We start from the raw sequence: 17,252 nt of genomic DNA, 5'->3' as shown, positions 1-17,252 counted from the left end.
CATTTTAACTCCTCCAACATGTGCTTGCCACTCTCCCTCCAGTAACACCCATTAGTGCTCAGCTGCCCCACCCTTCTAACCACCGGTACCACCCTTCTGGTCATCAAAAACACGTCACCCTAAAAACAACACAGACTATGTACAGCAGTCAGCAGTAGTCGTCTTTTTATTTTTTTCATTTCTTTATGGTTGTATTTAGTCATTGTACTAAACTTACAGAATATCACTGAGAGGAAGAAAACAAAACTCTTAACCATACTTTTACACTGAAGAACCTTTTTTTTTCATGGGTTATTTCTTATAAAACATTTTTTTGAAAATCCCTGCTACATATGTCAAGGTAAGACTCGTCTAATCAGAACTATTAAATTAACTTTTAAAGAAGTGCACCATTTAAAGAGCTAGAAATTTCCAGGAAACCATCTTTGATAACACCTTTCAGCAAGCCAGGGAAATGACAACTAACAACAGCTCTTTCATATCTGGAGGGCAGGTCCTACCTCAGTCTCAGCATGTCATGAATGTACAAAACAAACATTGATATTGACTTTGTTATCCACACAGTAACAACGTTGTATCAGTTACATTGCCAACCAAATAACAGAATCTGTCTTCCATCTTCATTAGAGATGTTTTGCCAAGCCTTTCTAGCAGCAGTTTAACTGTTGGTGTTGAGTGTCTTTAGACAATCCATTAAGTGAAACTATACAGTTTTTTCTTTTCTGGATCAGGATCATATGGAATTCCCTCTTTTTTCCTCTGATGTACAATCCAACATTTTCTGCCAATACCCATTGTTACGAATGGGCCATTTCTAAGTGAAACACATGCTTGCCTAATTAAGTAGTTTGACGTTAGTAGAAAATGTAGGCAGTGGATCATTCAATGGAAGAAAATGTACACCAGTTCTGCACATTTCTGAAATGTGTCATCATCATCCAGAGGCTGTCCTGCATGTTTCTTAGCTGAGGTACTGTTTGCATCATCAATTCTTTTCCTCTCCAGTCTTCTGTGAATGGTAGATTACAATAACCCGGAAGAAGGTTTTATGTTTTTTCTTCTCTCACTTTTCTGTTCACACATGCTTTCCTTAGCCAACCACTTCCAACTGCTAAGTTCACCAGTGTTTTCATTTAAGCTGTCAAAGTGACAGTTGATGCCAGTTCAAGAATTCCTTATGAATCCTTCTGTAAACTTTTGAGGTCTCAGATATCCACAGAGTTTCTATGATGGTTTATGCCTACTGACCCCAAAGTCAGACACTAAAGACAAGAACAATGGCTGAAACCAACAGCAGACAGACCCACACAGCTCTGGTATGTGTGCTCAGTCAAAACACCTTGAAGCATTTGATCAACTAAAGTCATTAAACCACTGTTTTGTCAGTTGAAATATTTCAGCCGAGTACAGGAGTCTTTCTTGCAGCCAGACAAGAAAATCAAATAGGAAGACCTCATGTAAATGTTACGTAAAACTCTTTTTTTTAGACACTGAATCGCTTTAGTGGAAAATATAAATACACATCATCTACAGGATAAAGAATTTTTAAATTCTTCATTTCGTCAAGCATGTTGTTGGTTTCAGCATCATTCCAAAAGTGTTCTGTTGCCAGTCCACAGGTGCTGTGTTAAACACTGCTGGCATTATGAGGAAAAATGAAAAAAATCAGAGTAAGGGTACACATGTGTTGAAAGACCTGATTATTAAGCTAAAATCCTGCTCTCTTTATCGAATCGGATTTCTATGCCTTAATCCAGTGTAAAAAAACAGAGTATGCTGTTTACATGACCACCTGAATAATCAGATAGCTACTGAAAAGTGCATGTAAACGCACCCAGTGGCAGAGTATAAAGCTTAACGTGTGTCAACTGTGCTCTGAAAAACGACTATGAACACTGCAGAAACTTCACACCTCTGGAGCCAAAGAATGAACAGAAGAGTGCCAGCTGAAAACCCTCCCCCACTAACTGATCAAAGGTCTGCTGGGACAGGTGATAGGCCTAGTTATTGTCTGCTGAGACTGGTGTATTGTCCTGGGTCACTTGACACAAACATGTAACCACTTTTGAATGGTTGGTGATATTCCTCTTTGTCTTTGGTAAGAACAGTGGCTGAATCAAGTCACAATAAAAAAAATTCAAATGCTCCCTTAAGTAAAAAAAGTGCTGTGTAAAATGCTATTTATGCTGCTATGTATGTTTGGCACCATGTCACCAGACTCTAAACGGTTGTCTGCCATATGGCAAGGGTGGAGTATTTAAAAACTCCTTGAAACACAATACATATCAGAATATTAGATGTGCAACAAGTTGGAACAGACATGGGGTGCCAGAAAAACAGCGAACACTGAAAAACTACACAGATTTGTAGATGAAATAAAAATAGATAAATAAATACACGAATAGAAATTTTTCATTTTTATTTAATAGAGATTCATAAGAAACAGGAGGAAAAAATCAAACAAGATAAACTAAGATATTCATACAATGGTTACCATCTAATCAGCTCTTTATACTTTGTTTGTGTAATTTAAATCGGACCGTGTAATGCCACTGGCTTTTGTTTACAAATCATATGCATTCCCACATTATCTGATGTGCTCACGAAAGCATAATGTAATATGAGTTATTGTGACAACATTGTCCATCCCTGGCATATGGGTGTCATCTTGAGCCATTCGCCCCTGGTATTAACATGCGTCTTGGATGAATTGGAGTGGACAGTGCTAAGTACAGGTGTGAAAGCAGTCCAATGCGTCTTGGAGATGAAATGTGAGCCGATCACTCAAACCACCTTCAGAGGTGGTCAGTTACACATATGACCGCATAACATTTGTGAACAACATAACATAAAGTGTTGTGATGCATCCCCAAAAGCAACAAAGGACCACCTAATCAACTGTATCATCACACTACCAACAAAAGCAGCAGCTTTGTGTAGCTACTTTCTTCACCTCCTCTACTGGGCCCAGTAAAACCCAGTTCCCCAAAAGCATCTCAGTGTTAAGCTCATCCTAACTGGTAGAGAGAGTGTTCAGTGTGATGCTCACTCTATCATTTAAGAATCATTTTGCACTAATATGCTTTCAGGAAACCCAGTCCTGTTGGCTCAGTAGTTGTTAAAGCAACTCATGCGATATAAAAAATGTGAACAGCCCATACATGCACACAAATAACGATTCACGGCACATTTTTGTCTGACCACAAAAGCAGCAAGAGACTGACATAGTAAATGTGCGCGGCACCCTTCCTCTAGTCACGAAACCCGATCACATGTAGTCACTGGAGTATTCGAGACGCATGGGAATGCCAGGGCTGTAAGTCTCGCCGTCCTTGTGATCAGAACACTGGAGACAGAGGTATGAAGAGTCTTGGTGTCCAGTCTAGGGGCATTGGTTAGTGACTCCTTTACATGAGTCTCGCCACTTTGGAAGCCTTATTCCTCAGTAAATAGTTTCTCATGTCAGTCTGAATAGTTTGGTTACTTTCCTCCTGTAGCGCAGCTGTAAAACTTCTTCAAACGCTACAACTTCTTCAACTGCTTAGGTTACAGTTTTTCAGGGTAACTGTGTTTGCAACCTCACTTTCAAGACAAATGCGTTTCTAGTAAACTACAAGCATTATTTAAATTACACACATTCCTCAAACCACTGTGCACAGTTCATTAGGCACTTACATGATTCCTCAAGTAAACCCCTACCATTCAAAACACCAAGCTTCAAGAATATGACAAATAATCACGCTTACAAATACAAGCACTGTCAAAATCACACTGTAAAAGTTGAGAAAATAGGAAAATACATAGTCATATGCAAAAGTTTGGGCATCTGGGTAAAATTACTTTACTTTTATTGAATTTCTAGCTGAAAATAAGTTAACAAATCCTCTACAGAGAACACATTTCTGCACATTTTAATGAACAATTGTTGTTTATTAGCTGAATTTAACACATTAGAAAAATAATAAAAGCAAAACGTGGTCTGTTAAAAAGTTATGGCACATTTTATATTTTATATTAATAGATTAAACTCATAAAAGAAAGAAATAAATAAAAAGCAAATAAAAAGAATTAGTGCACTAAAAATGGGTTAAAATGCCATAATTAAGTTTGTTTCCTGCAGAGTATGTCATTTGACTGGGGTGTTTAAAATCTATGTGATCACAAATGTGCTCAATAGTATTTTAAATAATGGACTGAGAATTGCAAATGACAACTTCTGCAACAGCTGTCATTTATTCACTTATATCACTGCTGTCCAAAATCTTTTTTTTTCTTTTTTCTTTTTCTATAAAATTTAAGCTGGGCCGATATTTACATTGTGTGAAAATATCAGAACGAATCGGCCAATAGAAATAGTTACGTTAAAAGTAAAGAACGTTTTGGAGATGCTTCTCTTTTTTGGACAGTAACAATATAGCCATTATTACTCACTGTACGTTTTCCCAAAATGACGGACTAATTACTCATAACATTCCTGAAATCTCTTATTGAGGCACTTTTCTTGGAGTCATCTGATCTTGCTTCAGAAAGAAACGTTTCCTATCACACACACAAACTAGCCATCAAGCGAAAGACTCCGTAAACAGTCATTACACACTAGTGAGATAAACACAGTGCACTAGTGTCTCTACTCTTCAACAGCCACATGCCTCTTCAGTCTCACAAATAGTGCTAAATACACTGTACACCAAGCTGATGAAGAATCAAGGGAACTACAAACAAATAAAGGCAAATTTGTTTCATGTCTTATGAATCAAGTCTTATTAAAGGCTAATACAGCACACGGCTTCTAAAATTATTCATAAAACATAACTGTTTATAACCTTTTACTTTGTCTCTGTAAAGCATGCAATCATGAGCTCTCATTATGGTCACTGTTTACTCCAGCAGATTAGAGAGATATGAAGGAAAACACAAACACAAACAAAAAACTTGCTGGAATTTAGTGCCTTAAATTTTAACATCTCAGCCCAGTTACTCTGCTGCTGAGAAAGTCTCAAAGAGAAAGGCTGATGACAGATTGCATATATCAGAGTACAGATGTTAAGTAGTTTTCCACTTTAAAGCATGAACCTCCAAGGTTATACAACACGTACTGATACCGTGTCAGCAAGTGAGCAATAATAGACTGTGTTACAATGACAGAATGAGGCCTGAGCTGCAATTTAACAACATTAAGGCTTATCCCTGTATGATAATAAAGATCGGAACCCAGATTGAGCCTAACTTGCTGTTCAAAGCAGAATACAGCAGGTTTCTATAGCCTGAGGTTTCATTTACGTCTGCAGTACTTTGCGGTTCCAACACACGCAAGAGAGAAGTAGAGAGGGAAGGAAGGAAAGAGTGAGGGAGAGAGAGATAAGAGAGAAACAGGAAAATGAGAGAGGGCAGTCCAGGAAATCCCTACGTGTTTACTGCCATTTGTGTGTTGAGACACTGTAAAATAGGATTTTGCTTCTCAAATTCAGACTAACATGAAGGAGAGAAGCGGAGATCTACAGGACGCGCCAGCCTGTGAATGTGAGTCATGGCTCAGACAAAGAGGACTCTTCCGTGTGGAGTGGCGGTGCGTGTCTGGGCTGGTTCTCACACTCACAGGAAAAAGGAAGTTTTCCAAATAACACTTACCTGAGTAAAGCCCGGGCTTCTCCTCATCTTCTCCTCCAGAATGTTTATCGTCAGAGTCTGGACTTGAAGTTTGACCATCTTCCACCGGCACCACTGTGAAGTTGGTGGGCATTTTCTTTCACCACATGTGCTCCTTATGTGTGTGAGATCGCTCCTCTCCTTGTTTCTCTCTCACACACATTCACAAACACGCCCCCTCCCTCCTAGATCTCCTCACAAAAGTTTTTTAAGTTCTCTCCCTCTCCCTCCCCCTGCTACCTTACCACTACCGGGACCCATGTGATCTGTTCTACCAAATAAGGAACACTGCACAACTCCTCCCTCCTTGTCCATCCCTCTGGGCAACTGCCTGACACTCCCAAGCAGAGGGGCAGAGAATGGCGCTCACTCTCAACCGTGCTATCCCCTAGTGGTGGGACAGTACAGTTGTAAAATATAAAGGTGCCAAAAAGTGCTCTGGAGTCATGCTATAAAAGAACAGCTTTTCCCTAAAGAACTTTTCATTGTGGTTCTTTGAAGATGTATTTTTGTACATGAGTGTGAGTGTGAAGAACTTTTATAAAGTTTAAAGAACCTCCAAATAATGTAAAGGTTCTATATCAGGGCTAATAAAATGTGGCCTGTGAGCCAGAATTGGCCCACCAGAAAGTAACCTTAACCCCACCAAGCAAGAGAATAAACGTATCATCACTGTCCAAAACACAACAAAACAATGAAATAGCATGGTCACACTTTATCTTGAGTGGCCCTTTTAGATGAAATACTCAATAGACTCTCAGTAAAATGTCAACAACATATGAGGGATATGGTTAGGTTTTGGGTAAGGTTAAGTTTTGTGTAATGACAACAACATATTAACAATACATCTACTTAACGTAAGTAATGTATCAACAGTACATCTACAAGATATTTACTTCACTGTATTCAGATGCTTCACCACTGCTACTTCACTGATATGTTCTTAATGTGTTACTGATACTCTATTATGAGTTTATTAATCATCTACAAAGGACCACTCCAAATAAAGTGTTACCAAAAGTATCTCCACAATGGCACATTTACAAGTGAAAACAAAAACATTCTTTAATTTTAATAGAAGTTTTATTCCAAACCATTTTGGAGCATGAAAGTTTCACTCAGTGTAAAAGGCAGCTGCTGAGCTTAAATGATAGAAAAATAAAAAATCCAAAAGAAAGGAGATACTTGACTTATGTTGTACTTTAGTAACAAAATATAGCATAATCTTATAAAATGAATTGTTAAAATGCAATCTGCCTTTTTATTTGTACTTTGTTTTGTTCTTTTTGGCCGCCGGCTCCACACACATTGCATTTTGGCCCCTCCAGAGCTAAAGTTTTTGTCCTAGAACAATCCAACCAAAAACCATTTGAGAACCTTTATTTTTAGGTGTGTAAAACTAACAATGTTAGAAACAGAGTTTCACTAGAAAATCCATTGAAAACAGTATACTGTTGCTATATTTAAATGTAAAACTGCACATATAAAGTGGAAGTTATCACCCATTATTCCCAATGTAGACCATCAGCCAAAACCTGTTTAGTATCTTCTTTAGGTTTCACAGTAGCTGCGAGGCTAATAAAGCTAACAAGTAATGAAATAGAACAGCCAGCAGTCCACTCTAAATCATCACACACTTTTCCTCCAACCACATAGAGTTGTTGAGCAATCTCAAATAGACTTGCTTAGGTTTCTGACACTGGATAAAATTACAGACAAAAGTTTTAAGATAGCGGCTGTTTATGTTTATCTATAGACTATTTATAAAGATATCAGTGTCAGAAACCATAGACATAACATCTCTAATTGAGATTACTTAACAATCCAACACAATTTGAAGCAGATGCGTGAAGATTCAGGCATGCTGTTTGCTAAACTAATGGCTACAATTTTCCATTACTTGTTAGCTTCATTAGCATCTTAGCTCCTGTAGAAACCTAAAGAAGCATAACATGTCATTCCTGATCAACTATTTTTGGGGTGAGGAGAAAACGGTCAAAACAGTGCCAGAAACAGGGCCACAGATTCAAATGTAATATATTCCAGCTAAATTTAGATGTAAAACAGCAAACTAGCATGTCTGTTTTCTTTACATAACTGCATCGCTCTGTCCCACCATTGATAATGTTGCTTTCGGTCTAATGATTTGCTCACCCCAGTGTTACATGTTGTTCTGAGCATGTAGGCACTGAAGTGAACAGGCAAATCCAGCCGTGTCCTGTTATATTTTAACCTTGATGCTTCAAACACAGTGCCTGGGGTGGCGTTTCCTGCTTCTGTTAACGGCATGCCTATTATACCTGAGAGGATTGAGAGACAGGACTGAGAGGGAGTTGGTGGCTTGTGGTGTGATGTCTGAGAGGGTACAAAAGTCAACACTGACCACAACAAAGGACAGCACATTCTTGACACCACCCCCACCCAAGTACTCTCTCTTTCTCTCTCTCTCTCTCACACACACACACACACATACACACACACACAGTTTGGGAAAACAATACACCTATCAATCAGTAACGCTGGGGAATAGACTGGTAAATAACTGTTTCCCCTTCACTCGAACAGCTTCCTCCCACTGCTGAGCTTCTTTTCCACAAACAGCCCCTGTGTTCCATGCTAGAATATAACAGCGAAGAAGAAACGTTCACCTGAAGAACGTCTGAACCCTCTAGAAATTGCTGGAAATGAACATGTGCCACAGTACACTGTCATTCTGCCCTGTGGCTGTGAGGGTGTGCACACTGATAACAGAACTATAAATGCAGTCACAGGAGGATGGCTGCTGATAAGATATGCAGCATGGCACCGTTTGACACAAAGGAAATTCTCACGAAGGCAACACAGAAACTAATGGAGTGGTATAACCACTGGACAGTCCAGTTAGACACTGAAATGACCAATTATTAATAACCAGAACTGTCACAATTACTCAATTTAAAAATCTAGAGAAATGTACCTTCTTGATAAATTGGCAATAATTAGTTGACTACACTGCATATTTGAAATTCTCTCACTTCTCTCTCTTACAGTATATTATATATCTATATATCTATCTATCCATATATATATATATATATATATATATATATATATATATATATAGAGAGAGAGAGAGAGAGAGAGAGAGAGAGAGAGAGAGATATTCTTGTATTTAAGTACTACAAAAGGGCGCCACATGCTTAAATTTTCACTCACCTTCGCCTCACCTGTGTAAATGTGATTTGACAATAAACGTATTTGATTTGACTTGATTTGAGATTCATTTATATGCATTACAAATACTTTTTAAAGGCTTCTTTGTTATCTTTTTTGGAAATTTATAAAAGAAAGACCATGCATGTTGTTAAGTCTATCTTAATTGTTTGGCCTTTCTTTAAAAGCCTAATTGCTTGATTAATCATTATAAATACCTGAACTAAATTATTGATAATTGCTAATATAAGTGACAATAATAGCCCTGATACTGACTTGAATGGGAAAAGAGTTGTGACACCTGCTAAATCACAGGAATCAACAGAGAAAAAATCTGTGCAGTTACTGCCCAAAAAGCAAATTGTTATACAGTAACCATTGTAGGGTTAGATAACCTATTTATTGATCATTCAAGCTTCAGTTATTCTCTTGTAATAGGGACACTATTACGTTCTAAAGCAGCTGAAAACCCCGCTCCTGGACATCTACCTTTCTGTAGGTTTTCCCTCCAAACTTAAACTTAATACACCTCATTCAGCTAATCAAGGACCTCTGAAGGCAATAATTAGATACATCAGGCAGGGTCAATTAGTGCTGCAGCCAAAGTCTGCAGGAAGGCAGATCTGCAGGAGAATAGTTGGTGATCACTGTTCTAAATGTTGCCCTCTACAGGCTAAGAGAGGAAACACATCATTCCTCATTTAGATCATCATTTGTTAATTAGGCAAAAATGTTACAGGTTAAAAATGAGTCATTTTTAATCTTTGTTGTAAATAAGATTAAATATGCTGTTTAATAATAAACATGATACAGTTATAAGTCATAATCAGTAAGGATGATTTTCTTTCTTTCTCCAGATAGTTATTACACTCTGCCTTAGTCTCTGACTATTGTGCACCACAATTTCAATCTCATACATGATGTAAATTTCTGTTGTTTGCACTACCACACACACTTATGTATATTGCTTTGTTCCTACATAATCTGTATGTGGCTTGTTTAGTGTGTTGATGATCAGTTGAAGTAGCTCCAAGACTAAAAAATGACTCCCCCTGCACTTTCACTTCTCACTTCCTCCATGCATTAAATGGTTTTAAGAACACAGTAGTTATTCCTCTTTTATCGTGTTTATGTGCACATAAAGCTGCTCACTGCTTAGACTTTAAGTAAGAGTGTGAAATGGCCCAATATCTGCTTTGTGAAAGGGTACTAACTGACTGCTGTCAGTGTGAATCTGAAATAATGGCATGTATATCCGTACTGACTTTTTTGAGACCGAATATATATGCTCCAAATAAATATGTGTCAAACATGACAGTAATATGCACTTTAAACACTGATGTTGTCTTTACTAAAACAGTCTTGTAGTCATTAGAAATCTTTTTTTGAAAATGACTAAAGAATTTAATATCCACACAAACTTTTAAAAGAATAACTTAAAATAAAATATTGACTTTGTCAACAGAATGACTTACTATCTCAAAATAATGATGTACTATGTTGAAATAATGAGTTGTTTTCTCAAAATATTGACTTTCTATCTTGAAATAATGACTTACTATGTTGAAGTAATGACTTCTTTTCTCACAATAATAACTTACTATGTGGAAATAATGACTTAGTGTCTCGAAATAATTGCTTGCTTTTTTTAATTTACTTATTATTTCAACATAGCATGTCAGAATTTTGTCTTAATAACTCAGAATTTTGAGAACATGTGTCATAATTTCAAGATAAGTTAATGTTTCAAGATACTTTGTATCTTTTGACATAATACTGCCAGAAACAGAGAAGGAAACAAAAAACACATTTTCTCCTTTACCTGGCGGCAACACATGGCAATGGGTTTTCATAGATACCACCAACCAAAAATCAAAATTTCTTTCATTTCTTTGACTGCAAATGTTGATAGAACGGATTTTGTAGATTGTAGTTACTCAAAATGATAAGTTTCAAAAATGCATCAGAATGATTTTCCCATCACTCTATTTTGTTAATTTCTGTTGATTAGCTCATTTTTCATTTATTTATTTTCATTATTTTATCAGAGCTCTTTAAGTTAAGTTTGTGTTATATGTTATCTGACATGTTTTTGCTACTTTAACCACAGTGTCTATTTGTGATTAGTTCACATTATTAAATGGTTAATTTCAGTCAGTTCAGAGTCTGTGTCTATGTAACAGGTATGAATTTTGTGAGATATCATTACTCACTTTTATACTTCAAATTAGGATGCTGCAAAAATTAAGACGATGAACAGACCCATAGATGATCCCATATTTGACAAATCTGTATACCATCATGAAGAAAGTTATCAAAAAGTTAACCATTTAATTAAAATGTGGTGATCAAATTTGGACATCAATTTAATATGACTGAATAAAAGACACAAAAAAATTTAGGCTGGGTAGGCTGCAATTAAAAAAGCCTACATCTCTTATTTTATTTAGTCATTCAGATCTCACAGCAGAACTGCCATCAAAAAGAATAAACACCTGAACATAAGAGGCTAGACTAGGTCATACTATTCTGTGATTCTGAGGTTTCTGTTCTTTGCTATACAGCTTTTTCACGATGGTAGAACTATGCTAAATACATCTGTAAGCTTTTACAGAGAAGCTATTTATACAGTGAAGTAGTAAAGAATTCCAGAGTAAAATCTGGTGCCTCTTTTTATTACTCACCATATTTCAAATATTAAGATGTAAACAAAGTCATTCAGAGTGGTTTGATATGAAATACTCTTCACAGCAGTGATGATAGGAACCAGACATCCAAAGAGTTTAACAGCTCTAAACGATCCTTTATATAAGGTTATATATGAAATGATTGTGAATACACTGCCTGATGCCTGAGACATTGCTTTATGATTTTTTGAGAAGATTTTGGCTTAAAACACATTTTTAAACTCCATTCATACTGAAGATATAATATATAGATATAAGATATAATAAGATATAAATATGAAGTATATTATTATTATTATTATTATTATTATTTGAATTGCTACTATTTTACCATTATCAACATCACATAAAAACTCAGAAGACATGTTTAGGTTCACTGGTCATTTTGGTCAGCAAATAAAATGTGTATATTTGCATTGTAGACATTATGACCCGTGGTTTTATCACCACTGCTGTAAAGAAAAAAAATCAGTCAGCAAGTTTCTCTACAGTGAACCACTTTGTATGATTCTACATCTCAGCAATTGAATTATACAGAAATTTGAAACATTTGGTGGATTTTCCTTTAAACTGTTTTATTCAGTTTAAACTGGTGATGAAAAGACAAGTACCACACAACTTACAGGAAATGTGTGAAATCCTTAGGAAAAGTAGCCTTTTAAAGCTAAGAGCACAAGATATTATTAAAGAAATGGCAGAGATGACTGAGCTTTCTAAAGAAATTCCCTAATAAAGCTACTTCGTATCTTCAAGCCATTTTCTATTTCTGATATCAGGTGGTGACTATAGAGTCTGAACACTCCTGGTCAAATGTTCTGTAGTTTTTTTTAAGTAAAAATAAGTGAAGTTATTCTCTACAGAGAACACACTTAAACATGACATTTCTTGGGTGGTACCCTCCATTGAAATGATATTTTCTAAGCTGTATTGACTCCACACACCCCGTCTCGTCTCCAGCCTTTTTATTTTATAAACATTAGGTTATGAAACAGTACAAATATGTACTTTTTCCCTGGGAAAACACTTATTTAAGGTATACATTTGGACCTTAAAACCACTGTTGTACCTTTGAGCATTTACACTGTTTGTACCTTGATGAACGATAAATGTACCTGCACAGAACCTTTATGTCTAACAGTGTAGAGGATGTGGTCACATATTTTCACTTAGAAAATCAACAAAACATCCCTGCTGAAAAAGGACTATTAGAAGGTATTAGGATTAAAACCTAATGGTTTTGCTTTTGTAATGCGAATTGGCTTAATGGTTTCCAATAGATACCACTACTTTACTGTAGAACACCTTTAGATCCCATTAGGAAACCATCAAGGCATTTAGAATCAGCCATTAGCTACCTGTTAAACCACTAGGATCCTTTACATTGTGATATCAACCCATTTAAAAAGCCAAACACATTACAAAACCATCAGGGACCAACAGAAACACTTCATAGTTTTTATAGGTTTTTTCAGCAGGGATGTAATTTGCCTTTAAACTGTTCGGACTTCTGAATACGGCTGTGTGGCAGTGTTTGGTGCTATGGGAGCTTTTTCTTTGATCCACTGTAAGACTCTGATATGAGGAGATGAAGTGCCTAACATTTTTAAAGTTTGTAAAACAGAACGAAGAAGAAATCAGAGACTGTTTTACACGAAGCTGAAGTTTCTTAATCGATTTTTTCCGCTCTACCTTCAATGTGCAGCTGTTCCGTTCAGGCGCTGCACCATTTAAGGTGGAGCGGGGAAGTTCGAACAAGAGGCTGACGAACAGGAAGAAACTTCAGCCTCGCCTGTTTTACGAAGTCTCTACAAGAAGTCTGATCTCACTGATGTGTCCTGTTTGGCCGCGCTGAAAACTGAGAGCTGAAGCTGAATGTTCGCTGAAAACTTGCCGGATTAAGGAACTTCACCCTCCCATCTCTCCACTCCATCCACACACGCAGCCACGTGTTAGCCCTCCTCTCACACTCAGCGCGTCAGAGCGGACAGGGAGCAGAGAGCGGAGCGCTGAGGCTCAGATGGAGGTTCAGCTCTCAGCGCCTCACACTCACACAGCCGCTCAGGATGGAGTGAGTCGAGCAGGGAGAGAAACTGAACCTCGCAAGAAACTTCAGCCGGAATAAAGCCGGGAATCTCGCCAACTGACAGCTAAAGGAGTTCCGCGTGTTCTAAAGGAGAATCATGCCGGTGAGGAGGGGACACGTCGCCCCCCAGAACACTTTCCTAGACACAATCATCCGGAAATTCGAGGGACAAAGTAAGAGAATAACTACAGCTATTACCGCTACTGTCTGGTACAAACAGCCACATCATCGCCACAACCTTTATCCTCATCTTTATCACCATCATCATCATCATCATCATCATCATCAACATCATCATCATCATCATCATAAAGTTTTACTGATAAGTTTATTGAACTGAACATTTCAAGGATTTCCTATGGTGATCCACCACTGAAATTTAGTCCAAAACTACACTCTTAAAAATATGGTTCTTCAAGGTTCTTTAGTAAAGGGAATGGTTCTGTTTAGAGTCCTATATTAAACCATTTCATGCTTAAATAGTTCTTTCTATTTTAAAATAGTTCTTCAGAGAGATGGAGAATGTGTTTTATATAGGTCTGTATAGAACCATTGTTATGATGTTAAGCTTGTAACAATAGAAGGACCTTTTTGGTTCTATAGAATGGTTGTGATGTGAAATGCTCTGTTCTGGAGTCATAACTGTTCACAGTGACTGTGATAGGACCCAGACATCAGCGGTGTTTAATATCTCTGAAAGCTACCTCACATAAAATTATTACATGCAATGGTTTTGAATACCCTGCCCAAGGCATTGTTTGTGATATGGTTTTGGCCTAAAACTTATTTTAGGTCATCCATTCATGGCAGATAGATACATGCATTGTATGTGCTGTAGGGTAAAAAAGCACCCAGAGGTAATGCATTATATCAGATTTACCTCTATTTTACCATTATCAAGATTACACATAAAAACTGGTCACTTTCCATTTTGGATGGTAAATAAACCGGCTATGTTTGTGTTGTAGACATTGCGACCCCTGGTTCTCATCATCACCACTGAATGTGTTGGTACATTTTTCTACAATGCATCATTTCACATTAAACCACTCTGAACGAATTCATGAATGAATGAATGAATTCTCAGCAATTAAATTATGCAGAAATTTTACGGAGAAATCAGTGAAGTTCTCTGTGTCCTGTCTGCTACTACAAGCCCATTTCCAAAAAAGTTGGGACGCTGTGCAAAATATAAATAAAAACAAAATGCAATGATGTGCAAATCATTTAAACCCTATATGTCATTGAAAATAGTACAAAATAGTACAAAGACAACATATCAAAAACTGTGAAATTCTATTGTTTGTGGAAAAATGCATGTATTACAACAGCATTGCTCTGTATTAAAAGTGTCCAGGCGCTAAACTGACCTGCCTGCAGTCCAGACTGGTCGTCACTGATAACATTTGGTGCATTATGAAATGAAAGATATGACAAAGGAGACCCGAACTGTTGAGCAGCTGAAATCCTATATCAAACAAGAATGAGAAAACATTTCACTTTCAAAACTACAGCAACTTGTCTCCTCAGTTTCCAAACGCTTACAGAGTGTTGTTAAAAGAAGAGGTGATGAAACACAGTGGTAAACATGTCCCCGTCCCAACTTTTTTGGAACGTGTTGTTGGCATCAACTTCAAAGTGGGCATATATTTTAAAAAAAAACATAAAAACATAAAAAAATAAGTTTTTTCAGTTTCAACTTTTGATATGTTGTCCCTGTAGTATTTTCCTTTAAAAAAGGGTTTAAATGAATTGCACATCATTGCATTCTATTTTTATTTACATTCTGCACAGCGCCCCAACTTTTTTGGAAATGGGTTGTATATATTTTTGCTTTTCCGTCATTTCTAAATGCTACTGTTTTGTTGTCATCTGTGAAGGTATTTCCAGGATGGAATGTAATCTATAGCTTTAATCCCTCAACAGATCGTAAATTCATCATCGCCAATGCACGAGTGGAGAACTGTGCCATCATCTTCTGCAATGATGGCTTCTGTCATATGTGTGGCTACACACGTGCTGAGGTCATGCAGAAGCCGTGTACCTGCAGCTTCCTATACGGGCCTCACACGGGGAGGTCTGCTGTGGCTCAGATGGCTAAGGCCCTCCTGGGCTCTGAGGAGAGGAAGGTGGAGATCTCCCTGTATAGGAAAGATGGTAAGAGTGGTGCCAGTCATACACAGCCTAACACATTTAGATTTTTGCTAAATAGTTTTTAAAATATTATGTTATTAAAATGTTATATTATTTTTTATTTTTAAATATATTTTAAATTTATTTTTAAACAATATAGTGAGATAAATCATATTCAATAAAATGAACCTACACATCTCCGCTACAAATGAAAACATAAACATTATGTTGTAAATAATTCAGCTGAAAGTGACACATGTGCAAATGTTTCAACTTACCCCAAAGGTCAATAGAAAAGTCTGGTGAGTTGAAGAATAGAGCTGGCTGTCAAAAGCGGGAACTCTGACAAAAATGTGACATTAAGATCATTGCCCTCATAACTAACATTTGTCCATTTTGTCAAGAGTGCTACTGTTCTTCAGTACAAACCAAAGATAAAATAAATTAAACGTGCCTTACATTTAATTGATTCACATGTTTTTTGGTTGCCATTGAATGCTTTGGCTTAAATCAAAAGCTCAGATTATTTCTATTTGTTGCTTTATTCTTTGAAACTATAGCTTTTTAACATTGTGCCAACAATACCCACAACTTGCCAACCAACCCCATGTTGGACCTGGTTCACACAAGATGGCAACATGGTTGGCACAAGTGCACAACAAGAATTTTAGCAGTTAAGATGTACTGCTTTTATTTAAAGCATGGTAATCCTGAGATATGGCAGAGAGTGAAACTCTGCCAGCCAACTCAGCTCTCTCATACTTCAGTACAGCTATTTGAACTGGACAAATATGTGAATATATGTATGTATATGTAGGATTATATGCATAAACATTAATGCAATAACATTAATATTAATGACAAGAAGCTGTGTGAAAAACTGGCAAAATCATTGTTGACCACAAAGTAGAACAGCATATATCAGTAAATATAATAAACCAATCCATGAATATAATGATAAAATAAAAAACTGTTTTGAGTTTATGCATGGGGACAGATTTTTCTCATTGTTTACTTTTGGAATCCCTCCATCTGGAGGCCGTACTTTAGTCTCGCTAGCTCTCACTATGAGGTATTGCTATGCTTAAAATGGTGCTGTTTCACAGCCATCAATTCAGTAACTTATACTCACAATCTAGTGATAGAAAAACATGATAAAAAAAGTTACTTTCATGCTACAAATATTTGTCCAATTGCTGTGAGATGATGCTGCAGTTGATGTTGCTATGAGTATACAAGATGACAAAAATCACATTCTGCTCTACCAGTTTAACTACGGAAAGAATCTGGGTTGCATTTTATCCTGTGTTAGGTTGTTTCTTGTGCTCTCTTTCTATATACTAACTTCATAACAGCAGTCATTAACTGAACTGTATGTACTGTAACCTTTTCCTGAATGTGTACATTGACTGACCCCTGCATCTGACTTGAAATTCCCCTTAAAGGTTATTTTCAATACACTTTCATCTCTTTGAAGTAGACATACTGGGTATAAAGTATGAATATCTGGT

General features: G+C 36.9%; 2 protein-coding genes across 3 annotated transcripts in view; one reads left to right on the top strand and one right to left on the bottom strand.

Annotated features, from left to right (window-relative positions):
* Positions 1-5,898, bottom strand: part of LOC118802408 (solute carrier family 12 member 7-like) — a 32,651-nt gene extending 26,753 nt beyond the window's left edge. The window contains exon 1 of one of the 2 annotated variants that reach the window (XM_036562947.1): positions 5,629-5,898. In XM_036562947.1, the coding sequence (XP_036418840.1) occupies positions 5,629-5,740 (112 nt within the window). In that variant the 5' untranslated portion in view covers positions 5,741-5,898. The remainder of the gene's footprint in view (positions 1-5,628) is intronic. The other variant, XM_036562954.1, reaches the window with a different exon arrangement.
* A 7,807-nt stretch (positions 5,899-13,705) lies between these two features.
* kcnh2a (potassium voltage-gated channel, subfamily H (eag-related), member 2a) overlaps positions 13,706-17,252 on the top strand; it is a 37,530-nt gene continuing 33,983 nt past the window's right edge. The window contains 2 exon segments of the mRNA XM_036598803.1: positions 13,706-13,781; positions 15,535-15,765. Of these exon segments, the coding sequence (XP_036454696.1) occupies positions 13,706-13,781; positions 15,535-15,765 (307 nt within the window).

The sequence above is a fragment of the Colossoma macropomum genome, unplaced genomic scaffold (assembly GCF_904425465.1).
Source record: "Colossoma macropomum unplaced genomic scaffold, Colossoma_macropomum, whole genome shotgun sequence".
NCBI lineage: Eukaryota > Metazoa > Chordata > Actinopteri > Characiformes > Serrasalmidae > Colossoma > Colossoma macropomum.
The sequence above is the reverse complement of the archived record's forward strand: the minus strand, read 5'-3'. Positions and strand labels throughout refer to the sequence as shown.